This window comes from Tachysurus fulvidraco, chromosome 18, assembly GCF_022655615.1.
Source record: "Tachysurus fulvidraco isolate hzauxx_2018 chromosome 18, HZAU_PFXX_2.0, whole genome shotgun sequence".
NCBI classification, from domain to species: domain Eukaryota; kingdom Metazoa; phylum Chordata; class Actinopteri; order Siluriformes; family Bagridae; genus Tachysurus; species Tachysurus fulvidraco.
The window spans coordinates 7,758,717-7,785,878 of NC_062535.1; the positions used below are offsets into that span (position 1 = coordinate 7,758,717).

Genomic DNA, 27,162 nt, shown 5'->3' on the forward strand with positions numbered 1-27,162 from the left:
TATATATATATATATATATATATATATATATATATATATATATATATATATATATATATATATATACTGTGTTACATAAATGCATTAACAGTATTTGATAAAAATAAAATAACCTAAACGCCATCAGGTCATGTCTTTTTCTTTTAATTCATTTTCTAAAATTATATACATCTCACTCAGCTAGAAAGGGGTGAGTAATCTGTAGACCTTGCTGGCTTTTGGCTACAATTAGGGGCTTTCAAAAATTTTCCCAAACTATATTATATTTAAATTTAAGTCATTAAGATACAACAACTCGACAACTATCAATTTACATAAAAGGCACATACACTGTACATGATAACAAAACGACGAGAAACTCCGGACGAAACACAGCACACTTTAGTCGTGAAGCGTAAATTCTATCGCTGGCTCCACTGCATCAGTTCCCACGTTTTATTTACAGTATTGGTGTTCTTGTACCTAGTCACCCATGTCTAAACTTTACATGGTTCGTTTGGCATGTGGTCACTGTACTTCCACATCTTCTTTTTTCTTGCCAACTTGGACTTTTGACTTGCTGATCATGCATTGTTTAAATAACACAGATAGTACGTAGTAATTGTTGCTATTTTCCTAACAAGTGAAATTTTTGGCACATAAATGATTAATCCTGGAACATTCTAGCCAAACAATGTATGTACAAATATTTGGTATTTTCATTCCAATCAGGTTTACAATAAAACGATTACTTGTATTTTATCAAAAAAATTTTATCAATGTAGTAAAACATAATTTATAGTGAACACCACATTTTCTCAACAAATCTTAGCAAAGCTTAGAGAAGACTGTATATAAGGCAGGATTTAAAACTATATACTAACTGTAGGGAATTTCCTGAAACCAGGATACACTCAATGGGATATTTTAATTTTTGGAATTTACTGAATCCAGCCTGTAAATTTAACAATTTCAAATAAAACAATTCCTGAACACAGAATCCATCACACAGACTTGGTGTCATGGGGAAGGCTCTGAATTTACAAACGTCCTTCTAAGGGGAAGTTAGAAATGTTAGTCTGCTCACTAATGTTTACTAGCTTCACTGCCATCTTGTGGAATATTTTCATAGTCTTAAATAATAATAATAATAATAATAATAATAATAATAATAATAATAATAATAATAATAATAATAATTATAATAATAATAATAATAATAACAACAACAACAACAACAACAACAACAACAACAAATCCAGTAGGGTCACTTTTGCACTAAACCACTGGAGGCAAATCTCATTTAACAGATAACAAATGCTTAAAAAAGAAAAAGGGAAAATACTTAGAAAATGGAAAATAATCAACACAGACATACAGTAATCCCTCTTAGTGAGTCAGACTAGAGCGATCATCACATTTCCATGTAGGTTGACTCTGTTGGCGAATAAACACACAGAGGAAAAAGAGTTAGAGCTAAATTATAACTGAAAAGAGATAAAGATACACAGCTGTATGATGTATCTGCTCGTAAGGGCTGTGGTTAAAGCCACATGCACAACTGTCAGAGCAAAACAGACAGCCAAAGCATATAATAAAACAATTCAAAGAAGTAGTTGTACCTTAGATTCAAAACAAATTAATATTTACTTCATTTCATATTTACTATCGGAAAATATATAAATAAATTAAAAGTAATTTCTATCATGGGCATACAGTATATTTAAGACATTTAAAAATGATCAGAATAGTAATAATAGTAATAATAATAATAGTCATAATAATAATATATAATAGTAATAATAATAGTCATAATAATCAACAATTGTGCAGACATTATATGCCAACGAACTATTCAGTGCTTTAGATATATACAATATATACATCATGAGTCCAAGGGCACAATATCGCATCTATGTATTTTTTCCCCTCAAAACAGTTGTGTCTAATGTTTTATTTAACAATGAAATGATTCAAAGTTAAAGATTAATATCTTCTTATCTCATTATTATTAGTCATAAGTGTCTTTCTTGAGTTTTTTGAGAGATAGTTCCACATAAACAGATTAAATGGAAGGATTCTTTCACTTTCACTGCTTTTTAATAGTATATATATATACATATATATATATATATATATATATATATATATATATATATATATATATATATATATATATATATATATATATATATATATATATAAAAAGCTGAAAGTTGAAGTTTTATTCAGAGTCTTACAGAGAGAGAGAGAGAGAGAGAGAGAGAGAGAGAGAGAGAGAGAGAGAGAGAGAGAGAGAGAGAGAGAGAGAGAGAGAGAGCCTTGCTGTTAACATGACAAGCTTCAGGAGAATGAAAAAATGACGAGGGGTATAACTGTTCTGGAATCAGTGTGTTTTGTACATTAAAAAATATTTCATTTCATTCAACACATTTTAATATTATATATTTAATATATTTTAATAAAAGAAATAAAACATTTTGTGAGTGATGACTGGATTATTATCTGGTTCTTTTAATATACTATGTTATTAATAATTTAAATATTCATATAATAATTAATAATGATTCATATCATATTTGAATGCCTGAAAAAGCCGTCATAGTCAGTTTAAACCTCAGAATCACGATAGGATGGTGTTAGTATCGCTTAAGTTAGACGTCTGTGTTTAGATGAGTAATAAATCACTCGGTATGACTGGAAATGAAATAGGAAATTCTCCCTTTTCCTCTTTTCAAGCATTTCTTGTGTACTGTGCAAAATGAGATTGCTTTATGAGAATTCTGTAGAAGTATTCGTGAATGTCCTGTGTTTTTAATATTATTCTCTCCCTGTTAGGAATCTAGATGGAATCACCACATAAAAGTTACAGGTTTTTATTAATGACCGAGGAGTGAAAATAATACGATGATGGAATGGATACAAAACTTTCTGTGAACTTATTTTGTCTTCTTTCAAGAATAGAATGCTTTTTTCCAGTTATGTCTTTCTCACGGTGTCTGAAACCTCACCGCACACACATATAGGCACCCCACCCCAACCCACCACAACCCCCAACCCCCATTTTTTTTTTTCGGTAAAAAAAAGTTTCGTTGCTAAGAGACCTACAGCACCATTAAAGAAGATACAGAAATATCTGCCAAGTACTGTATGTGTCAACAATCTCTGGTCTTCTTCACATGTATGGACTAAGATAAGATAAGATAAGATAAGATAAGATAAGATAAGATAAGATAAGATAAGATAAGATATACTTTTATTCGTCCCACAATGGGGAAATTTCACTGTTACAGCAGCCGAGAGTAATAAAATGGAAATATATAAAAAGAATAAAGACATAATATAATATAATATACAGATTGGAAAGCCTATGTGGAAGACTATTGAAAGCCTTTTCAAAAAAATAAATAAATAAATTTGGACCTACAGGCCAATAAAAATTTGCCAAAACCATTTGTCAGTGTTTTGTACTTATTAAACCATGATATAAATTTTTAGGCATTACATTAACGGCATTTAGCAGACAGCCTTATCCAGAGTGACTTACAACTGAGCATTAAGGGCCTTGTTCAGGGGCCCAGCAGTGGCAGCTTGGTGGACCTGGGGTTCATACCCATGACCTTCCGATCAGTAGCCCAACACCTTAACCACTGAGCTACCACATCCCACATAAGGCATGAAAAAAAAACACATCTATTTTGCCACAAAACTAGCAGGTCTTCGTTAAACAGCTGAAAAAATGAATACAATTTTGACATTTCAGATGTCAAACCAGGTTTTTGAGATTCTACGTTTTTTTTCTATTCCTAAAACTTTTATATATGTCACAGTGACAAGAAAAAAGAATAATATACTTTATAAAATAAGTACTTTTATGTTTTTACTTGTGCCCTGCGATGGGTTGGCACTCCGTCCAGGGTGTATCCTGCCTTGATGGCCGATGACGCCTGAGATAGGCAATGTTTTTACTTATATGTTTTTTCTGGTTTAAGATTGTTAGGATTGTTAAGATTATTCTCTTTTTATCTCTCTCTCTCTCTCTCTCTCTCTCTCTCTCTCTCTCTCTCTCTCTCTCTCTCACACACACACACACACACACACACACACACACACACACACACACACACACACACACACACACACAAGTTTTTTCTGGTTTCACTACACTGTTAAGATTATTCTCTTTTTATCTCTCTCTCTCTCTCTCTCTCTCTCTCTCTCTCTCTCTCTCTCTCACTCACACACACACACACACACACACACACACACACACACACACACACACACACGCACACACATTTTCTCTCTCACACACACAAGCACACATACGCAAAAAAATACGTCTCTTCTTTATCTGATTGACCCCAATAGTATCTTATCATATTCTTTTACACTCATGTCTTACTGACACACTTGATTTATAGATCTTATGCTTGGTCATATGGTGCAGTTGAGGCTCTGAGTTCTAGTTTCTTGATGAGAAGGTTGGGGGTTAAAGCACTTGCACCACCAAGCTGTCACTTCTGGGCTCCTTGAACAAGGCCCTTAACCTTCACTGATCCAGAGGAGCTGCATCATCAGCTCTGATCCCAGCTTCCTAATAAATTTCCAAACAAGCCAGGGTATAAAAAAGAATGAATTTCTGTCAGTCTGATGAAGTATACGTATGTGAAAAATAAAGGGTCTCTTGCTACTCGCTTCCTCAACAAACAGAGATTCTTATCGCACCCCAAATGAAGTAGAAGAGTATTTCCTTCTTTGACACATTGCTCCTTTAACTGTAAGCAGAATTATCTGATTGATTTAAATACACAACAATTCATTGTCTTACAGTCATACTGATCCCTTTTTTTTTGTTTGAATACAAATCTTACTCAGTGATTATGAAGTATAGATCTGAGACAGCAAACGAGGCACGAATTTACCACTGCATTGATTTGCATCTTACAGAGAAACCACAAAGTCTGCTGTTCCGAAGCCGCTCACAAGACAGACTTAAAACAGCACCTTTGTCAACAACAAGTGTTACAAAGCACTAGAGACTCCTTCCATAAATCCGAAAACATCACGATGGTACAGGGATTAAACACATACTTTCATCTGTTTATGTGGAACGATCATGTAATGGTGTTATAGAAGAAATAACATGACTTAAAAATACATTTTTCAGTAAACAGTTATAAAGGACTGCTTATAATCTACATTGCTTCTTTGCTTCCCGATTAGCACAAGTTACCAATAGGCTTTAGGTTTGAGTGTCAGGTTTTGGGTTTCTTTGTCGTGCTCAGTGGTTTTCCCACAATTATCTTGTACGTGTTTATAGATCTAATCTGATTGCGGTTACTTGCTCTGAAAAGTTACTGATTTGAAAGATTTTTCATTTCAAACACAATCTGATATCTTACCGCAAATCCTGATGACAGGATAAGTGCACACAAGCTCACCTCTGCTTGGTCTGTCTTCTACATTTAGGTCTGACTTTTCAAGAGGATACAGAAGGGGAACCATGTTATGTGGGGTCTCTTTACAGGATTGAATGAGTTTATCCAGTGACTGGAACCACTTCATCTTCTCCTTGTTTTCGGTCTTCATATATAAGAAACAGAGAAAATATTTATTCCTTAATACAGTTCCAAATGAAAGGGATTGTAATGGAATCAAATGGAATCACTACAGTACAAAGACATATGAATTTACTGATTATTATAGTGACCTCCATAAAGTATAAAGTATAAAGAATGGAGTTGGATTGAAGATATACTCAGAGGCCACTTTAATAGGAACACCTATACTGCACATTCACATTCTGGAAGTTATTCAATCTGTCAATCATGTGTGAGCTGCACAATGCCAATAAATAAATAAATAAATAAATAAATAAATAAATAAATAAATAAATAAAGAAAGAAAGAAAGAAAGAAAGAAAAAAAGAAAGAAAGAAAGAAAGAAAGAAAGAAAGAAAGAAAGAAAGAAAGAAAGAAAGAAAGAAAGAAAGAAAGAATCAACCAAAAGACACTGGTCACGCACTTCAGTTAATGTTTATCACATACATCAGGTTCTAACAGTAAGCTGGTTTAAGTATTATAGAAAGTGGTGACCTCTGATTTTAACCTCTATCGTCTCAAAGTATGGTGTGAAAGATGAAAAGCATCCAGTGAGCTGTAGTTCTGTGGCCGAACGACCTTGTTAAAGAGAGGAAGTGGAGAAGAATGGGCACATGAGGTCAAGGTGACAAGAAGTAAGAGCAATATCTACTCCTAAGTAGGCTTGATGAGTAAAATCATTTCAGAACAAGAAAACACTTAAGAGAAAAAAAGTATTCAAATTAGTTGGCATGAAAGTTAGAAGTCTTGAAGGAATCCATCACCGTTTGAGCGCTAAAAATTCTTTTCAGCATTTGTATTACAGTCTTTGTATTGTAGTATTGTTATCTACAGTCATTGTGTGTGTGTGTGTGTGTGTGTGTGTGTGTGTGTGTGTGTGTGTGTGTGTGTTGTAAGGCTTGTGGCTATGGCAAAAACACAGAAGTTGCTTTAAACAACAACCACAGACATGAGAGTATAACCTTTGGACATATATCTGTAGTCTGTCACACAGATACCACAGTCTAGCTTTTTTTTCCGATGTTTTTTTTTTTTTTTAATTTAATTTAATTTATTTTTTTATGTCAGTTTGAAGAATGTCTGTAAATTTCTTGTTTGTGATTTTCAATATGTAACCACAATAAAAAATATGAATCAAAATTATATTTAATTTGACAAAAGGAGGATTTGTGCACTTTAAACAAAGGCTCCAAAAAGAAAGGCTTCTACAAAGTCTTTAAACTACAGCCGTTACACCTGACATTAAGTTTTACTCAACCGGTCTCATTTCATACATTTGTTATACATGAAACCTATTATTATATTCTTACTAATTATCCCGAAACACCAAACGTCTTTGTTCGTTGTTTGTTACAACGAGCTAACGGTAAATAATGTAAGTTAAGAGAACATTCATGTAAAACATTAACAGTATAAAGTGTTATAAGTGATAAACTATATAGTATAAAGTCAAATGAAAATGCGATCGATCCGTATTTATAAGCCAGATGTGAAGTGTTTCTCTGTTGAAGATGTATGTTTTATTAGGAGGCAGCACAATGGATTGAGTAATGCTCAGAAGATTGCATCCAGTTTACAGTAATTATGCAATTAAAAGAATATTGAGGGAGGAAAAAAAAACCCTGCTGGTGGTGTTAATACTGTGGCATTGCCTTCGAACTTGACCTTGATTTTTTTTATCTGAGTTTTGCTGGTTAGACATACTTTCTAAATAAACAAGTTCAAGTATAAAAAAATCAGCTTACTGATGCTTACCTCTAACCCCCATCCTTGGTGTGAATGCGCAATCCTGTACGTGAGCACATATGGAGCTTTCCTTCATATAAAAAGACACGTGAATTACTATTAGGATTTTTATTCAAAATGGACCAGTGGTATATTTACTGTGTTTTTCAAAGTAAAAGTGAAAAGTTTAACCAAAAAAAAAAAAAAAAGATGTAGCCAAATGTGATTCTTACCTCACACAGAGACATAACGCACCATGCTGGCTTTCACTGTCTCTCAATAGAAAGCTTCCATCCTTCCCATATTTTCCCAATAACATTTCTGCATCTTTGTGGCCAATCTGGCCATAGTAGACGCTTTGTTGCATTTTACCTAAAGTGTTATCTGGGGACTTTGTTCCCCTTCTCGCGTGTGAATAGCAAAAGAGGCGTGACCGAGAAACCGGCACTCTCGCACCTTTTGCTGTGCACACTGAAGAGTTCACAGTCACGCACACCACAAACACTAGAGAATACTCTAAACTAAATAGGCGGAACCTTTAAAAACATCTAAACCTATAAAAAAAAACAATCAGTTTCAGTTATGGAGTAAGTTGTATGAACTATACTAGGTCTCAAGACATGTGGGAAAAAGAGAGCACAAGGCCTTGTGTGCGTAATGGCCACAAAACATGTCGGGGAAAGAACAGAAGATATAATATTCATGCACAAGAATATTGATATTAACTCTATAAATGCTATTGTCGTTGTAGTACACGGGTCTCGTTTGATTCTGCTCCAGGCTCTTTTGTTTTTGGAGGGTGTCTGGGTGTTTGTGTGTGTGTGTGTGTGTGTGTGTGTGTGTGTGTGTGTGTGTGTGTGTGTGTGTGTGTGTGTGTGTGTGTGTGTGTGTGTGTGTGTGTGTGTGTGTGTGTGTGTGGCCTTTTGTTGGCTTATCTTATCTTATCTATATCTGAATTCTACTCTGTCTTACTTGTAAATTGCTTTGGATGTAAAAGGAAATAGAATTAAGGATAACTTGGAACAGACTGCATCAGAGAGCATAACCCATCAGAGTGGCATGCAATTCTGACTTAGGCTTAAAAAACATGGTCAAATTTCAATAGTAACAATATGTAGATAATAAAGTAAAAATAATAGAATGCTGTACATTTTACTGTTGAATTTTTATTTATGTGTTATGTCATAAAGCAGAACTTGCTGAAATACCACCACCATCCACAACAACAACAACAACAACAACAATAATAATAAACAGCAGAAGTGTTGAAACATTTCTGCATCAACAAGTGACACGCACACTTGAACACATTTAACCCACATGCCACAACTTCAAGCTAATCAAAACTGAAACTGCTCACTCTTTTTTGATGTATTGTGGTTCTGAAAATAAACGGGCAAAGTGCACATATCTTCCACAGGAAATAACTGATGGTGACCAAAGTGAATTTGCACTACTTAGTGGGAAACGTAAGTATAATGAAGACTGAATAATAATAATAATAATAATAATAATAATAATAATAATAATAATAATACAATTATTATTATTATTATTATTACTATTATTATTATTATTATTATTATTATTATTATTAATAATAATAATAATAATAATAATAATAATAATAATATACAGCATAACCATCATCATCATTATCATTTTTACTCCAGACTTTTTTTTTTTAAAACAAGTTTGCAAAGTGCTTTTCAGTGTAAATTGGAACACATTAAAATACTAAAACCAAATGAGACATTCTCAGATAAAATTGTTTAAAAATATAATAATTATACAATGGTATCAAGAACTTAAAAAAAAAAAAGTTTGATTAAAAGAGTGTTCAGTAGTGTACAGTAAAGACCGGACTGTCCGTGCATTTGTAATGGTACATGGTGGTCCAATAGAATCATCTTACCAAGATTATTTTAGAGAATCTTATCAAACTTACTACCTCCCTTTTTTGTGTCTTGCTAGTTTTGATAAATCACTTGGAAGACAATCTACATTTCAAGCTGTTCTCACATTTTTGTTGTAAACACAGATGCTGCTTCCTGTGCATTTGGTCTCTATAGCTTTTTGCTTTTTTTTTTTTTTAAGCTGTGGTAAGAAACATGTGCGGAACTGTACATTTATTCCAGCTACATGCTTTCAGCTGGAACGTATAGTTGTATCCAAACTGTACACTACTAAAGCTACTGGAGTTTCACTAATAATTATAAAATCAAAGCATAATAATATCATTACAGTACAAGAATGATGAAAAAGGCAATGACTTTAAAAAGAACACCCTGAAAGAAAAATGTACAGATAAAAACCCAATACATTAAACTCAATTAGAATATAATACAACACACTCAATTTTATGGTCATATCAAGCCTGTGACACATAAATAATACAGATTCCCTATAGCAATGCACACAAATCAGCCATAACATTAAAACCACCTGCGTAGGTCTTCCTGTTTTGTGCCACCAGATCTGACACGCGGAGTCATGAACTCCACAAGACACCCACAAGACCTCTAAAAGTCACGTGCGTATAGGTGTTTTCACGGGACAGGAGTCAGCATGGGCAAACTGACTTGTCTGTGGCTATGCAGCCCAAAACACAGCAAGCTGTGATTTTCTGTGTGTTCTGACTCTTTTCTATCATATCCAGTGTTACATTTTTCAGCAATTTAACTACAGTAGCTCTTTTGTGGGATCGGACTAGACTGGCTAGCCAGCACTCCCACATCAGTGAGCCTTGTGCGTCCATGACAATGTCTCCAGTTCATCTTTTCTAGGGCTATTTTTGGTAGGCATACCAGGAAAACCGTACAATTCATCCAGCCATCACAATCTCGCCCATGTGAAAGTCACTCACATCTTTACACTTGCCTTTTTTTTTAACATCGAAATCCAGAACTCATAACAATGTTATTCACTTCAGCTCTCAGTGGTTTTAACCTCTCAGCTGATCGGTGTACATTTTAATAATTAAAATAAAAGTGCATCCATGCCTCTTTCATAGATAAGGTTCTTGGATAACTAAACAGTCCAAAAAATGCAGTGTGACTTTTTATTATAGTAACTTTATAGTAATTTTTTTTTCTCTGTTTCCATACTTCTGTAAAGCTGCTTCGAGACTATGTGAATTGTTAAAAGTGCTATAGAAATAAATTCAATTGAATTGAACTATTCCATGGATTTTTCAAACAAAAGAAATAACAAAATGAGCATAAAAATGAACCCATTGTACCAGGAAAGTGTTTCAGACACCTCCACTCCTTTAAGCATCAAAAGATTTTCAGTCAGTAGGCCTGGCCTCCCCCTTCCTTCTCTTCTCATGACTCATAAAAGACTACGGGCGATGCATATGCATGAATAAGACATGAGATCAACAAACTAAATATCGCCGGAATGTTTCTGACCACCGACAGTGTGATTGTGCAGTGAAGCACATAAGTACATAGAAAAACAGTAAAGATGAATGAATGACTGCATTAATGATGTAATGCTGAGATATCCAATCAGATTATCTCCTCTCCTTCCTTTAAGAACTAAGTATGTATTCATAAATAATAGAGTTTCACAAACTAAAGAATATAATATTATATTATAATGTTATACAACAGATAGTTCTGGTCCACTAATCTGATTGGGGAAGCAGCTGTAAGGTCAAGTCAATCTACAGACTCGACAGACTTTTTTCTGTACATATTGTGAACTACAAACATGGCTGCACCAGACGAAACACAGCCGCATGTCCACGTTTACAGTCACTGGATATCTAATTGCACTTTGAAGTTTCAGCCATGTTTGTGAACTATTTGTTCAGTTTCCTTAGAGTTAATAACCTAATTAATCCTCTAGAGCGTCTCTGGTCTGACGATGGTGTTCCGATAGAGTTTAGACTTAATATAACTGCACTGCGACTTTTAACAGTGTTTTCCATAACGGTCTAAGTTACCTAGAATCCGTTAGCAGTCAGTCATTCAAACCCTACACTCTCTAGCTGTGGGTTAATGTCAGATACTTGATATGAATCAAAATCCTATTAATAAAAATGTTTTATAAAAGTAATCTGTGATCAGTGCCGATAACCATTTGTGTGATTTTGCTTTTTTACAACAGTTTAATAAAAAGCAATCAGTATTGAATAACTGACATTTCTGATAAAATATGGCCAAATATTTTGGCCAAAACTTACACTAAAAATAACTTTTGAAATTAGTGGCCTCTGTCTTTTTTGAGGTCAAAATGCATGCATTGTTAGCAAATAATGACAATCTACAGTAGAACAACGTTCTATAGTAGTTATTAATCTTTACAAATGTTTCAGGAAACCTGACTAATTGTCTGAAATACATCATCCATCTTAGAATAGAACAGATTTCCTGAGTGGGAATTTTCTCAATCTTATTCACTGTACAAAGGATTAATTGGATATTGGACAATAATTGGAGAGATCAGATTGATCAAGAATATGGTCTCACAAGGAAAGGTTTAACAAGAGATGCCTTAAAATACTGAAAATATGGTCACTGAAAATAATGAAAAAAAGTAACTTGAAAATTTTAAGTTTTGGAAAATGATTTCCTCACACAAGAACAAACAAATTTCTATCCCAAATCTCATAAATCTCATAATAATCTACCTTAATTAGACAGATAGTTTAACCTTTGCCTGAGTACCTCAACCAACTTATCTTCTGCGACTTTCCTGCTTTCTTCCCAGTCTGAAAGAGAGAGAGAGATTTGTGAGAGACAGACAGTAGATCTTATTTAGCAGATCTTATTTATCGTTATTCAGAGCGGGTATTGATTTTATTCTCCTCACTTGGATTTGAGCAGGAAACTTTGACAGAAAATATGACTTTCGATCCATGAGCCTCCTCAGTGTTCTCAAACACAGGCTGCTTCAAATTCTTCTGTATAAACCATTCATCTAGGCAGTTTCTTAAAGATGAAGTATTCGAGTCTGCAAAACAACAAATAAATGAATTGGTCAAGTATATGAAAACATGTCTTGTGCATACATGCTGGCTGTGGATTATTATTATTTATCCCAAACTGTAAAAAAATGACATCCATTAGAAATGTAGAATTTCCTATTAAAAGTTTACAACAAAAATGAATCTTAATAAATGAATAATGTTGATAGTTTTAGCATATATTTTGAGAAATGAGAAAAATCTGCTCAAATAAAATTAGAAAAATTAAAGCTTGAAGTCAGTATATAATGAAAGATTACTGAGTTACTGATGGAAAGTCATAAATTTCAATCTTAAATGCTAGCAACTTGCCATTGGTTGAGCCCTTGAGCAAGATACATAACCTGTTTAACCTGCAAAATTAAATGTGTTCCATTTTTAAAGAAATGGGAAAAAAGCCCTTTGAGCATTGTGATTATGCTGAGAACACAATATTATTATATCATACTTCTAGTAGGAAAATCACACTGTGTGCTTATTTTAAATATTTGTATAGATACCATTGTGTTGTTTTTTTATTTTATTTGACAGGACATAAACACTACAAACTGCATATTCATTCTGGCACATTTATTTTTGCTCTTTTCAAATATGCAAATCTCAATAAACTTTGTTAGTAAATCATTTGCAACCTTTACACATTCATTAAATGCACCATTTCCTTTTATTTTTTCCTGTTTGTTGTTTTTCTGAGTAAAAAACAGGGGTTAGAATTCACGGCTTTAGAAAATGATTTTTACCTGGCTCCACCGCTAGCAGGCCCATAATGCGTCTACTGAGATTATTAATATTTTCCTTTTTCCTCTTTTCTTGGTTGCTCTCAAGGGTGTAATCTTTGAACAGGAGCTCAACTGAGCTTTTATATAGGTTTCTTTGGGGTGAATAAATTAGGTTTTTTTGGCCTTTTGTTTCTAGTAAGGCATTAATCTGAACCTCTGTTTCCTCAACTGTGCTACATTTTGGCAAAGAGTTGAACCCAAAGAGCAAGCTTAGTGTGTCCAGGGCTTTCTGCAGGGCATCCCGCTTTGCTTCTGCCTCAGTGGAACCTGCAGAGAATAAAAAAACAATAAATTTTTATTCAGGTCAAGTCAGTTTTTCCTGATACACAAAAATTTGTGCAGTGGTGTTCCATTAAAATAAGAAAAAATAAATAATTGAAATACACACACACCGATATTGACAGGACTGCCAACTTTTGAGTTCAGCTTAGAGTGAGATTTTGGGGGGGCGGGGCTTTGGTTATGGGGGAGGGGATTATGGAGGGGCGTGGATTGGTGTGGAAAAAAATACAAACACAAAATCCTTGCATTAGCAAAAGTGTATTAAGTAAATATTGATTGTCAAAGTATTTGGTATCTGTACAGAATTTCTTGGGAGATTTACATTACATTTAATTTTCACAAACATTTTACAGAAATAGGATTAACATGTGATTAACATCTTCACAGATTAACATGTGCTCTACTCAAGTCAAACATCTGGACATGATTGATGGGTTGTGATTGGTATAAATAAAATCATTTTAATATGCGATGTCGTTGACCTGACATTCTGTTCTTAGAAAACAATAATTAACATTGACTACTACGCATGTCCAGATATTTGTCATGTGGAAATGCTTTTGTACTATTTTTATGATAATGTTATGTAAAATAACTGCTCAGTGCTGCAAAACAAACAACTCTGCTAATGCTAACTTAATTCTATATAAACTATATAACAGCACAGGCCTATTAGTTACTAGCCAAAACTGGACGGAGACACGGAGCGCCCTGTAAGTCACTGACCTGCCATTGACTACACAGTTTATGGGAATAAATTGTGTATTTCCCTCACAATTGTCACAAAAACCTCACTACACTGTCTGTCTGGTCTCTCTCCGCGTTGCTTTGCGAGATCATGCGGCGCGATTGTTTTTTTCTTCTCACTGCTGCACGAGTCTCCGTGAGAATATGGGGGTATGGCGAGAGAGCGTGAGAATTGGGTCAATTGCGTGAGAGTTGGCAGCCTTGATTATTGAGGACAACACAATACAGAACATGAATTTTCTTTCTCTAACATTTATCAGGGTTTTTGGCCTAATTTCATTTAGCAAATTTTAATAACGTGACATGGATTACAACACGTATAAAACTGTAAATACATAAAACTAACCAAACTCACCTTCTCCATCATAGACTAAATTGTATGATATATCATTAAGGGAACACTTGTTCTCTTCAAAGACTTCTTTAGGAAGGGTAAGAGACTTCTTTGAAAAATGCTCTTTCACCAGCATGGAAGCATTTGTTTTATCTTAAAGAGAGAGGTAGACAAAATACAGACATCTATTAACTATATTTGTATAACAATATGATAGCAAAGGTCTTTGATGATATTAGATACAACGCAAAATTATGTCTATCAATGTCTATCAACAGCTCGAAGATGAATTTATCGGAGTTGGTAAACGCATTATTTCATAAAGTCTAATAGATGGCGTAATAATGTGATGTGGAGAAAATATTCAATTGATATATTTATGTTTATGTCAGGGGTGTGGGGTTAGCGGGAAGTGACTACCGGTAGCCCCTGACAGCAGTTACCATGACATATCATTACCTAATTTTGTTTCAGAAATTCCCAAAGCATTCCCAAGCAATAAAAAGGTTTCCCGAATGGCATCTTTCTTAACAGTGTAATGGCTGTTGTTTTGAAAAGTGAATTCCTCCAACTTTATGTCCACGCGACCACTGAAAACCATCTCGGTGCTGATGCCCTCACAGGTTACAGATGGAGGCTTGAGATGAAACAATGCTAGAAGTGTGTTAATGGCTGTAAAACACACATAAAGGTCAGACAGGTGAACTACTCAAAGACATATAGGCTAGGTGGAAAATCTACTGACTGTTATTCCACCAATAGATACTCTACATGTAAAACATACCACTGTGTACCTGAATTATCCATGTTGGGAGATGTGTGAGGACCTGGATCCGGTGTTTCCGTTACCTGACGCTCCTGAATGTTTGGTTGAAGACAAAATTTCTTGCTAATGGCTGTTGTGCAAGATGCTGCAGTAAGTTCGTCTTTTCGTCTACATGTGTACACAGGGCTTTTAAGATGGAGTGCATCTAGTTGTTCCTTCAGAATCCCTTTGTAGTTTTTGACAGGTCCAGTCTCAAACCTGCAGTTAAACAGTCCTGACAAATGTTGTAGGGCAATCTTAGCAGCCTGCTGTTCTGCCTGTTTCTTCTTTGAAGAGCCATCTAAAGGATGTTCAAACACCAAGAAACAGTGAAACATCAGAAAAGAGAGAGATTTAATGGGGTAATGATATTGTGGATAATAACATCGACTAATTCGAAATTACCTTTGTCAAAAAATGTGAAATGACCAGTGAGCAGGAGTTTGCAGAAGAACTTATCGTCTTTGCAATCTGAGCTTTCCAGTGGTGGTGGGAAATTATGTCTTTGAAAGTACTCCAGCACTGCTCTTTTACCTGTTACATGGGGTAAAACAAGTCTGAGGGTTTCCCGCAGCGAACGTGGTCCGTCACTGTCTAGAGGATAACTAGCCAGTTGATAAAACGCGTGTCCGCAAAATTTTGAATGTTGTTTTGCACTTTCTTATTTATTATTGTGTTTTTAAAATTTTATATTTAGTGTTAAATAAATAATTGTTAAATGTAGTCTGTGGTCTATTTTATATTTAGTGTTAAATAAATAATTGTTAAATGTAGTCTGTGGTCTATCTCACAAAGAAGCCCCGCCCACCCGCCACTAGCCCCGCCCACCCGCCAAACCCTAACGCCTTAACTAACAAATTTTCTGTGGGAAACCCTGAAGTCTTTTGACCAAGCCAAAGATTAAACATGGATAAATATTACAGTCACATAAGTATTGGCACCCACCTTCAAGTGAATTCAGTCCTAACTGGCAGGCTAGTTTCTTGTAAGCTGATTCAGTGGCTTCCTCGTCTTGAACACACACATCAGACACAACCTCTTGGTTGTTGAGGGCCACAGTCACAGCACCGAAAAAGATAATGGCTGAAATGGAAACAGCAAAATCAAAGGTTTCTTTCACTTTCTAAACAGCTGTTTCTGTAATAGAACATGTTTAATGTATATGTACAGTAAACCTCTGTATACCTGAAGAATCCACTCCGGTGGAGTCCAGTGGTTCTGTCTCCTCATTGTCAACAGCACTGGATGTGTCAGCTTTAGGCAGGTCCGAGACCACTCTGTCACTGTTCATTGCTTGAAGGCTATCATTCTTGTTACTTACCTTTGTAGCAGATGCTACAGAGTTCAAAACAATAATTTTAATAACAAGCAAACTACTTTATTAAAAGAAGACCACTGATGTTTTGAAACACATATTTTCCAAGGTGTTGTTAGGTTATATTATATTTTTAGCACGTTGACATTAACTGAAGTCTCACAGATCTAGACGTTATATAAATACATTTAAACTTACTTTCTGAATTGGCTTCATTAGGAGCGGCTCCCTCTACATCTTCACCAATGCCTGTTTTTCTAATTTCAAAATTATACTCAGGTTGCTGCAGACCAAGAGCATCTAGACTTTCCTTCAGAAATCCTTTCCAGTTTTCACCAGCATTATCCAGAGACCTACAGTTAAGAATCATTGACAAATTCTGCAAGGCCACCTTAGCTGCCTGCTGTTCTGCCTGTTTCTTCTTTGAGGAGCCATCTAAAGGGGTTTTCATACAGCACGTATAGAGCATCAGTGAAAAATACCAAAGAGAGCTGTAAAGTCCAATCAAACATTGCCATGGCGGCTAACAGTATAGATAGAAAGCTTCTGAATTACCTTTGTCGTAAAAGGTGAAACGCCCACTGATCTGTAGTTTGCAAAAGAACTTGTCTTGGTGAACTGGTAGTTCGATTGGGGTCGGGAAATTACACCTCTGAAAATACTCCAGGACAGCTGTCCTAAAAGTATTGCCTGCTACATGAAGAAATGCAATACTAGATGAACACCAAGCCTCTGAGTTAATCTGTTCAACTTTTATAGTCATGTAAATTTTGGCACCCACCATCAAGAGACCTCAGGCCAAACTGACAGGCTAGTTTCCTGTAAGCTGATTCAGTAGCTTCCTGCTCCTGATCACAACCATCAGACACAACCTCTTGTTTGTTAAGATCCACAGTCACAATACCATAATATGTGTTGCCTAGAATGGTCAGTTTAAAAAGTCAATTTCACACGTTTAAAGTGAAACATAAAACTTAATACTATTTCTCTCTATCATTTCATCATGCACTAAGTTACAAGTTTATTATGTGTACTTTCTCTTTAGATGCACTTAATAAGAAAAGAGCTATGGAAAACACTTTACTTGTTGACGATGCTGTAGATGAGGATATTGATGATATGGTTTCAACTGTCTCTTCTTTCCAATCAGGGTGGGATTTCATGTACTCCAGGGCTATCTTAGCAACCTCTTGGTGGGCGTTTTTTTTATTTTTACAAACCTGCAGACCTCTAAATGTACGCCCATTCACAGTCACAATACCCCTGTAACCTGAACAGTAATTTGAATTAGAATAAAATACATTCAACAGAGAGTGTCTATTATTATTTGTAATAACTGTGCAAATGTGCAACTGCAAATCTGCACTAAAGAGCAATTATAAAATGTATTGCAATATATATATAAAATACATTAAAAAATAAAGGTTCAGTTACCGCTAGCTTCACTTTCTTCCATAAATTCAGGATCTGGCATGTTCCTTCTTCGAGCCTCTTCAAACACGTGATTCTTATATTTATATGCATCACCAGTGAACATTGGGTCTGCAAATCACAATCAGTTTAAATTCTACAGTATATATATATATATATATATATATATATATATATATATATATATATATATATATATATATATAATATACGAGGACTTTACACTTTGAATTTACATGATATATCATTTCTTGCCTATTCAAATTTCCAAAAAATGACATTTAGAGAAATGGATTTATCTTTAAAGGATAAAACAGTCTTGCTGGGCAAAAGGCAAAGTGTACTATTTCATTTATCTTTCTTTAGTCAATAATTGTTGGTCACATTAGAAGCATTGTGACATTTAAACAGCATCATTATTATAGAGCGTGAGGGAGGCCAATTTAATCATGCAGAACGATGTTAGCTGGTGTGCTTATTAACAGAAAGTGCGAGTTGCTGTGATTTATGAGCAAACAAATCTACAAGAACAAAACATTTAAATCCTATTAGAAATATCTGAAAACTCACTGCAGTTTCTATAGCTTCAAGCAGATTCTTGTTTTTTTTTTTTCCTGATTTTTAATGATATGTGAATTAATAGAATCTCAGTGGCTTAGTTTTCTTCCCAACAGTGAATATATACATTAAGATATTAAATAAAATATAAAAATTACAATATGCATTTGTCATTTTTATTGAAATATAAATACAATTTTACTTTGAAAATGTACTGTGTGCGTCTTGTAGATGGATTCGTCACTGCTTGCTCAGTTTGCTTTTTTTTTTTTGCTTGCAAACAGCTTTGAGTGCTATTAAACCACAACAGCTCTCTATTAATAAACACACTCGCTAACACTTTTCCTTATACTGCAATTGTCAGGGGCTGCTCGGACATTTCACCGTCTGACCACTAGGGGGCTTTGTTTATGTTTTCTATTAACAGGTGTTTTTGTATATGTTTATGTTTTGGTTTCCCTCAGGGTTTCCTTGCCCCACCTGACATGTTGCTCTCTTCCCACCTTTTCCCCTCACCTGTTTCCTGTTAGCAGGGCTCTCAAGTATCATGCATTGAGCATGACAGTCACTTATTTCTGTCTTTTGTCACACTCTTCTGCCACACGTTGTATTTCTCACGCAGAAAAACGTACTATTTATCATATATTTAATATGCCGCAATGCCCAAAATGTATCTGTCCACAACACTGTCTCTATGGAACCGGGCAGAAATCAAACTCGTCTTCCCTGGAGTTCTTAGTCGAGCATGACATAATTTTTTCAATTGTTCACCAATTTCAATTGTTTCAATTGTTCACCTGGAGCCTCGAGCATCACTTTGAGCACAGAGTAAGTCATGATCTCCTGTTGTAATGTTACAACAAATTCCCAATTTGACAAAACCTGCTCAGAGCATGTAATCTAGGCCAGTGTTTCTCAAACTTGGGGCCCTGAGACAAAATAATGAATTTGTCATAAATTCTGTGTAATTAAATCTCAGAAAAATAAGGCTACTAACCAACAGCACTACATTGCATAATTTAATATGTTTTGTTTAATTCAAATATTGAGTTTCGAAATGTTTTATGTCATATATTTTTTTATACACAATTCATTTGCATTTCAATTTATTTGTTTAGCACGTTTAACAATCGACATTGTCTCAAAGCAGCTCTACAGAAGCATACAATAAGTTACTGATTATCTTTAACATTTATTCCTGAGACAATGGAAGCAAAGAAAAAACTCCCTGAGATGATATGAGGAGGAAACCTTGAGAGGAACCAGAACCAGAAGTGAACCTCATCCTCAGATGAGTCTGTTCCAGTCTCTGTATGCGTTATGTTTATTTGGTATTGTTTTAAGTCTTTAAGTTGTTTTTGCCATAAACTGTCTATGCATGTCTAAGCTGAATCTGTTTCTATTGTTTCATTCTATCCTCATTCATCTTTCACTCACCAGGTGAAAAGTTTAGCAGGAAGTCCACTTGTGTGTTCAGTTTGTTGATTTCTTTCTCATGCTCTTTCACCTTCTCATGGATTTCATTCAACCGGTTCAATTGAGGGCCCAAGTTCTCCAGCAAATCTTTGTTTTGCTCCAGGAAGTTCTTCATGCCCTGCAGCTCTTTCTATAAATAACATGGACATTAAAAAAAGATCTGCTGTAAAGAATCAAAGCTGCAACTTTCATGCTATTTTTGTTATTAGCCAAGTTCTCTTAAGCGACTTAAACTTAACCGAAACCAAGCTTTTGTTGTTTATTTAATCTGATGTTATATTATAAGACGTTATTCTTACTTTGAGCTCTTTGCTTTGATCATCTTCATAGCACTGGGCCAGGAACTCAATCTTCTCCTTCAGGGCATGTTGCTCTCTGTCTAGCAGCTTTAGCCTTTCATTCTTGCTGTCTTCTGTACGCTCTGAAACCTGCCTACTACATCTCTCCAAAATGCTCTTGAACTGTACGACAAAGAAAAACAACCTAGAACAAATTTCCCTCTTTTTTCTCCTTCGACCATTCTAATGTTGTGGAAACTTATTTTCTCAAATCGAATTACCAAACCTTAATATGCAAAATAATTGTTGCTGTGTTATGCCTTTATATGACTGATACCTTCTGTATCTTTTCTGATATGTTTTCTAATCCAGGTACATGTTTCTTAAGAATCTTAGCCAGCTCCAGAACACTGTTTATACTTTCGGTCATCTCCTCTTTGCTTAAACTGAAGTCAGGGGAATGCATCACCTTGTTTCTCACATTGATGACCTTTATGATGAACAGAAAAAAATGTTATAAATGGCATCTCATTTGGCTTAAAGTCTATACTTATAGTACATAACATATTTATCAGGATTGTATACATCTACAAACGAATACACAAATATTACTATGTTTAAAAAAAAAATGTGTGTGTGACCGGAATTATTCAATAAGTCATTTTACCTTGGTTAGATACTGGCCTGGTGTAAAGGATGCAAAGTACTTGCAGTGATACATGAAGTTCAGAATGGCAGAAATGTCAAACTGATCAAAACTGCAATGTCTTTTTACTCCACGTATCATATAAACCTGAGGAAAATAAATCCATATTATTCTACATAACATGAGTGATAATAAGCAGGTTTTGCTGTTAGTCCCTACAAACAATAAATAAGAGCTTCATTTTTTAACTTGCCATTTCTCTGTGATTTTCAATGCTCTATTAACAAGAAATCCAGCATAGAGGTTGTGCAGACAGAAATCGCTGGACTCAGAGGTCCAGAATGTAATGCAGCTATACGTCAAAGCTGCTATGATGGTGTGCTCAGGTCATGTCAGAAAGATCGTATTTACAAGTTAAACACACTTAAATGACACCGTAATTACGAGTGGGATTCCTGATTAAAAATGTTGGTAAATATGATGAAATTGGATATTTACTCATCTCAGAAGCTATTTTATCAATAGTTATTATTTGTTAGGTCAGTTATTGAAATACATGCAAACTGGTTAACTTTCATAGAGAGAAATTGTTATTGTCTAGAAATCGAATTAAAAAAACCTTGATGGTGTTAATTAACACGAGTTACACATCCATCTTGCTTCAACCAAACCGTTTTTAATACATCTGGTATCATAATTCTGACTGATAAACTCATAATTCTTCTGATCATAATTCATTCATTCATTCATTCATTTTTTACCGCTTGTCCGAACTTCTCGGGTCACTGGGAGCCTGTGCCTATCTCAGGCGTCATCAGGCATCAAGGCAGAATACACCCTGGATGGAGTGCCAACCCATCACAGGGCACACACACACTCTCATTCACACACACACAATCACACACTACGGACAATTTTCCAGAGATGCCAATCAACCTACCATGCATGTCTTTGGACCAGGGGAGGAAACCCCCGAGGCACGGGGAGAACATGCAAACTCCACACACACACAAGGCGGAGGCGGGAATTTAACTCCCAACCCTGGAGGTGTAAGGCAAAAGTGCTAATCACTAAGCCACCGTGCCCCCCATAATTCTGACTTCCCAACTCAAAATTACAAACTTTCCAGCAGGTCTTGAATGCACAGTGATTTACAGCAGAGCATCAGCTCATGTGAACCTCTGAAAGATACATTACACACATGGTTAATGATGAAGAAAATGTAAGTCAGTATGCTGTGCAGAACTCACCTTGGCCACTTCCCATTTGTCTGTAGGCCACAGATGTGGCTGGCAGTTATTCCAGGGTATGTCAATACCCTTCTGATTATGATTGTCCAAGATTGCATCTTTCCACAGCTGACACTTATCACAAATTGGTAACTGTGGAGAGTTTCATGATAATGTGAGAAACAAAGATACAGATACAAATTCGTGTATTTTCCAGTGTACGTGAATATAATGAACATTGTGTTGATATAAACTTAAACATGTAGAACAAACGGATAACACATTAGTTTAAGGAGCACATACAATGGGTTTATTAGGCTCTTGTTAGTTATTTTATTTTAAGTTCAAATTAAGCACTTAGCTAAAAATCTTTTCCATCAAATATTACAGACAAGGAAGGGCTACAAATTCTTCAACCAGTCTTTTTTGGTCTCATATTCGAAGGTCAGGGTCTATTATGTTCTCTGCAAATCAGTGAGGCTCGCCCATCGTGGCATGCGGCTTATTCTTACTCGTCATTCATTCATATAACGAATCTGAGCTCCAAGGACATTGTTTAATGCAGCGGTGTCCAATCTTATCCGCAAAGGGCCGGTGTGGGTGCAGGGTTTTGTTCCAACCAAGCAGAAGCCACACCTGATTCCACCTGTTTAATCGTTTGTTCTTGGCTTTTAGTAAACTCTGGTGTGACTTCTGCTTGGTTGAAATGAAAACCTGCACCCACACACACCCGCCCTTTCCGGATAAGATGGACACCGCTGAGTTAAAGGCAGGGTCTCCGCTGTTTGAGAAATGCTTCAGAAAACTGAGTCGGGACGACAAACAAAACAAAAATCAAAACAAACATGTCGCCAATGAGCAGAAAGGGGCGTGTCTTGTTAATATGGGCGGAGAGAGAGTTCAGTGCGCATGTGTGACATTAGCAGAAAGCGGTTTTAACATTGACATGGAGGATAAAAACAAAGAAAGAAAGCGAAGAAAGGCTTACGATAAGGCAAGAAGTAGGACGTGTTAATATAGGATCAGCTTTCCAGCACTGGAGAGAACTGAAGGAGCAGGAAGTCGGCCGCATATTCACAGATTGGAGTTTCCCGAGTCAATAACTCCTGAGCTAAACGCTGTTACTACACAAATAACACCTCTTTTCTATCGTAGTAATGTAGAGATGCAGCTACAACCGCGTTTTGTGTAGTAACAGTGTTTAGCTCAGGAGTTACTGACTCGGGAAACTCCAATCTGTGAATATGCGGCCGACTTTACTTAAGACGCCGAGGCACTTTTTTCCTTCTCGATAGGTGAGTAACGTTGGTTCTGCTTTATTACACAGAACTAATATATGCCTTTGTCCTTTACATGATTATGCTTCTGTGTCATTTTTGCTTGTTTGTTTATCTGCAATCATATTGTTCTTCCCTTCAGCTATGATAAAGACACATTTCTTTCCATTAGTTGCCTGGGTTATGTATGTATGTGTGGGCAGAGCTATCAATACAGGGGTGGGTTTGTTTGGTTTGGTGATTTGGTGATTTTGGGTTAGGTGTGTTTGTTTTGGTGATTTCAAATGTCAACATTGGCTTTCAAAAATCGGAGACCCCACCTTTAATGTGTCGTTTCCTGCATAAAGTTTGTACAGATTTTAAATAAAGGATTAGCTATTAAGCTTGAATAGAATAGAAAAAAAATAGAAGCCTTTATTATCACCACATATACATTACAGCACAGTGGAATTCTTTTCTTCACATACACCAACTGAGGAAGTTGGGGTCAGAGTGCAGGGGCAGCTATGATACAGCACCCCCGGAGCAGGGACGGTTGAGGGCCTTGCTCAAGGGCCCAGCAGTGGCAGAGCTGGGCCTTGAACCCCGATCCTCCGGTCAACAACCCAGAGCCTTAAGCAGTTGAGCCACCACCGTCCCTTTTTTATTTTTAATTTTATTTATTTTTATTTATTTATTTATTTTTGTCAAGTCAGTTTTTTTAGTGAATTATTAGTCATCGTACTTTTTGTCATATACAGTCGGAAATAACACAAAGTGCAAAATGCACAACCTTGTTTTTAATACAGAATGCACTATTATAATTTCTTTCCAATATAACCTCCAATTGCAGCTTTATATTATAATCCATCAGGGATAAACATTCATTCATTCATTCATTCATTCATTCATCTTCTACCGCTTATCCGAACTACCTCGGGTCACGGGGAGCCTGTGCCTAAGGATAAACAATGACTTTTATTTTAAAAACATTTTTAAATGGCAAGTTTTAAAATGACAAAACATTTATTTATTTATTTATTTATTTATTTATTTATTTATTTAAAAAATGATTAACCTCTTGTATGTGCTTCTAATAAATGACATAAATGAGAAGTTGAATGATGATGAACTGTTTTATTTTACCTTCTTTAGTTTTGGTGAACATTTAAGGAGACTACATTTTGATCCACAAACGTTACCCTTTAACTTTCCCAGAAGAGACTTGTGATAGGTTTCGGTTTCGTTTTCCACAAACTCCTGAATGTGGCTCCTCAGTATGTACAGACTCTCAGCAGTCTGCAGCCAGTTTTTGTAATTATCGTCGCTGAAGCGTTTGTAGGAATCCATTAAGCTCCCAAGTCACATAAAATGTAGGATAGTAAGTAAAGGTAGGGAACTGAAGAACTAACTGTCAGTGTGTCACCCGACAACTGCAGTTAACGCCTAGGGTTGCCAGGTATTCACGGAGCTTTGCTTTCCTGTTTCTTGTATAGAGATATTTTAGTACAGTTGTCAAAAAAATTAACGCGCAGGTAATGAAGCAAACGCGTTCAAAATCAGAATCGCTAAAATAAGCCGAAAACACAAAGGAAAGGGTTTACAAACGGAAAGATTAACGTAAATCGCGCTTGGTCGTTTTAACACAGCTGCTAATTCAGGCGCTCTTCCCGATGCTAGACTGGCTGAACCTGAAATAAATACAGGCGCGGCTTTTAGATAGTTGACGGTAATGGAAAGGGACATATCTATCTATCAGGGGTGGAGCCGAGTACGGTATTCGGAAAGGCACAAATAGCGTGTGTTTTACTAATACTTATTTCGAATAAATACTTAAAAAATATTAACAAGAAAACAAGAAAAACTTTATATCAAAAAGCTGCGTTTTCTCATGAGACCGCAGTGCAGCCCGCATGAGTGAGTGAGTGAGTGAGTGAGTGAGTGAGTGAGTGAGTGAGTGACGTTCAGGAGTCGGGGGGTGGGGGGTAAAAGAGGTGACTGACACAGGCTGCTCACACAACAGAGATGTCTCGGCTTAGTGAAAAAATACTTCACTGCATCATTATTTTTGTTGAATAGATTTTTGTACTTTATAACGTTTTATAAAGTACAAGTTTATAAGTTATAACAGTTTATAACTTTCGGGAAGATCGGGAGATTATTTCATTACGCTGCATTATTGACATCTGCAGTCGGGTGCTCTCATGTTCGCTCTGTTTACGTACAGTAGCTCTGTTAGCTCGGTAATTTACACAATAGGCTGTTGACAGAGTAACGTTAACGTTCGGTTAAAAAGGATAAACAGTGCTTGTGTAGTTGTGTCGAATTGTATGCACTTGTGGGAGTTATATGGTACGTTTAAGTTACTCTGTCTTTTGCAGGCAGCAAGATGTAGGCTTATAGGCAACATCTTGAAAAGATGAAATGAGTGTGGCTGCCAAAAAAAAAAAAATTGGTTCTGTGTGATTTTTTATCAAAAATTGGTTCTCAAGTTCTGTGTGGAAGCATTTATCTTCTTCCAAGTGAAATACGCTTAAGTTATGGTTAACATAAAACATTAAAAAAAAATTTAAAACATAAAAAAAAAAGAATTAAAAACATAAAACATAAAAAAAACCTTTGTGTCCTTTTTTTTTTTTTTTTTTTTTTGGCAGACAGTTGACAATAGCATTGCTGTATCTTTTAGTATTAAATAGAATACGACTTTTGTTCTGCCAGATCTCCCAGTCAGGGGTTAATAAAGTTTAGTTCTAGGAATACTGTGCATTAGAAAGTAGTTCTTTCAGAAGAAGAACAGTTCTTTGAAGTATTATTTGTTTTTATTCTGTCTGTTCAGCATCCTCCAACAAGGACGGGTGGTGGGTCATAATGCTCACAATGCTATTTTATTAGTTGTTGGTTTAACCATGAATGAGGTAATGGCTGTTATTTTCTTTTCAATGATGTTCCTTGTTACATGTTCAAAAACATCAACCAATATTGCATATACATAATTATTATAATGAATATAATTCTTACGAATACTTATTCTTAAGAATACTTACACTATAACGTAAATTAGAAGTGTAACGAAAAAAAACTGTATTTTTACACCTATTTTACTCGAATACAAATAGAAATACTTTTACCTCCTCAACAAATACAAATACAGATACAAATACCGGCTGCTTTGCACACCCTTTCTATCTATCTATCTATCTATCTATCTATCTATCTATCTATCTATCTATCTCTGTCTGTCTGTCTGTCTGTCTGTCTGTCTGTCTGTCTGTCTGGAGTATATATTTAAGCAGTGGTTTAAATATTATTGAGGAAACACTTCAACTAACACTTCTTTCCTTATCTTTTGCATTTAAAAAAACAAACAAACAAACAAAATCAACCTTTGACACTTTTTCATTGTAAATTTGAACAAAAGTTTTAAACTCATGGTATCTTTAGTATGTAACCATGGTGAGCCATCATTAATGTATTCAATGTTAGAGATTTAGGCACTTATGCACTTGTGTATGTATGTATGTATGTATGTATGTATGTATGTATGTATGTATCTATCTATCTATCTGTCTGTCTGTCTGTCTGTCTGTCTAGAAATATCATGAGCTGGTTTCCAATTGAGTCTCACAGCAGAGGATGAGGAATTCTTCTGTTTTTATGTCTTCTTTTGTATTTTATCAGTAGTTATGTAAACATATTGCATGTGAGAACGTTGATTTCTTTCCAGTCTAAGAAATGTCCAAGATC

At 35.4% G+C, this 27,162-nt stretch overlaps 2 protein-coding genes across 4 annotated transcripts; both read right to left on the minus strand.

The window, feature by feature from the left end:
* Positions 1–128: 128 nt before the first annotated feature.
* LOC113648766 (SH2 domain-containing protein 1A-like) lies at positions 129–8,129 on the minus strand. Of its 2 annotated transcripts, none has more exons than XM_027156111.2 (4): positions 7,541–8,129; positions 7,338–7,398; positions 5,385–5,565; positions 129–1,416 (listed from the first exon to the last, which is right to left on the minus strand). In XM_027156111.2, the coding sequence occupies exons 1-4, from the start codon at positions 7,672–7,674 to the stop codon at positions 1,394–1,396; spliced, it is 399 nt and encodes a 132-aa protein (XP_027011912.1). In that variant the 5' UTR covers positions 7,675–8,129; the 3' UTR covers positions 129–1,393. The 2 variants fall into 2 exon arrangements, with proteins under 2 accessions (XP_027011912.1, XP_027011913.1); XM_027156112.2 differs by having other exon boundaries at positions 5,424–5,565; positions 7,541–8,119.
* A 324-nt stretch (positions 8,130–8,453) lies between these two features.
* Positions 8,454–25,346, minus strand: si:ch211-91p5.3. 2 transcript variants are annotated; one of them, XM_027156107.2, is made up of 20 exons: positions 24,565–25,346; positions 22,184–22,315; positions 20,955–21,080; positions 20,625–20,777; positions 20,309–20,470; positions 19,971–20,139; positions 17,979–18,086; positions 17,629–17,814; positions 17,326–17,463; positions 17,100–17,234; positions 16,743–16,979; positions 16,415–16,564; positions 16,175–16,312; positions 15,635–15,763; positions 15,219–15,530; positions 14,884–15,096; positions 14,446–14,577; positions 13,023–13,328; positions 12,129–12,269; positions 8,454–12,027 (listed from the first exon to the last, which is right to left on the minus strand). In XM_027156107.2, the coding sequence occupies exons 1-20, from the start codon at positions 24,766–24,768 to the stop codon at positions 11,948–11,950; spliced, it is 3,351 nt and encodes a 1,116-aa protein (XP_027011908.2). In that variant the 5' UTR covers positions 24,769–25,346; the 3' UTR covers positions 8,454–11,947. The 2 variants fall into 2 exon arrangements, with proteins under 2 accessions (XP_027011908.2, XP_027011907.2); XM_027156106.2 differs by having other exon boundaries at positions 17,100–17,237; positions 24,565–25,345.
* Positions 25,347–27,162: the final 1,816 nt, after the last annotated feature.

Bases quoted from the DNA above. Each gene is read 5' to 3' on its own strand.
- LOC113648766 (XM_027156111.2), bottom strand. From the start codon at position 7,674: ATGCAACAAAGCGTCTACTATGGCCAGATTGGCCACAAAGATGCAGAA. The intron at 7,399-7,540 runs GTAAGAATCACA...TTTTATATGAAG, and splicing joins GCGTTATGTCTCTGTGTGAG to GAAAGCTCCATATGTGCTCA. The intron at 5,566-7,337 runs GTAAGCATCAGT...TTATATATGAAG, and splicing joins ACCAAGGATGGGGGTTAGAG to ACCGAAAACAAGGAGAAGAT.
- si:ch211-91p5.3 (XM_027156106.2), bottom strand. From the start codon at position 24,768: ATGGATTCCTACAAACGCTTCAGCGACGATAATTACAAAAACTGGCTG. The intron at 17,238-17,325 runs GTGGGTGCCAAA...TTCTTCATGTAG, and splicing joins TGGCCTGAGGTCTCTTGATG to CAGGCAATACTTTTAGGACA. The intron at 16,313-16,414 runs GTATACAGAGGT...TTTCCATTTCAG, and splicing joins CACCGGAGTGGATTCTTCAG to CCATTATCTTTTTCGGTGCT.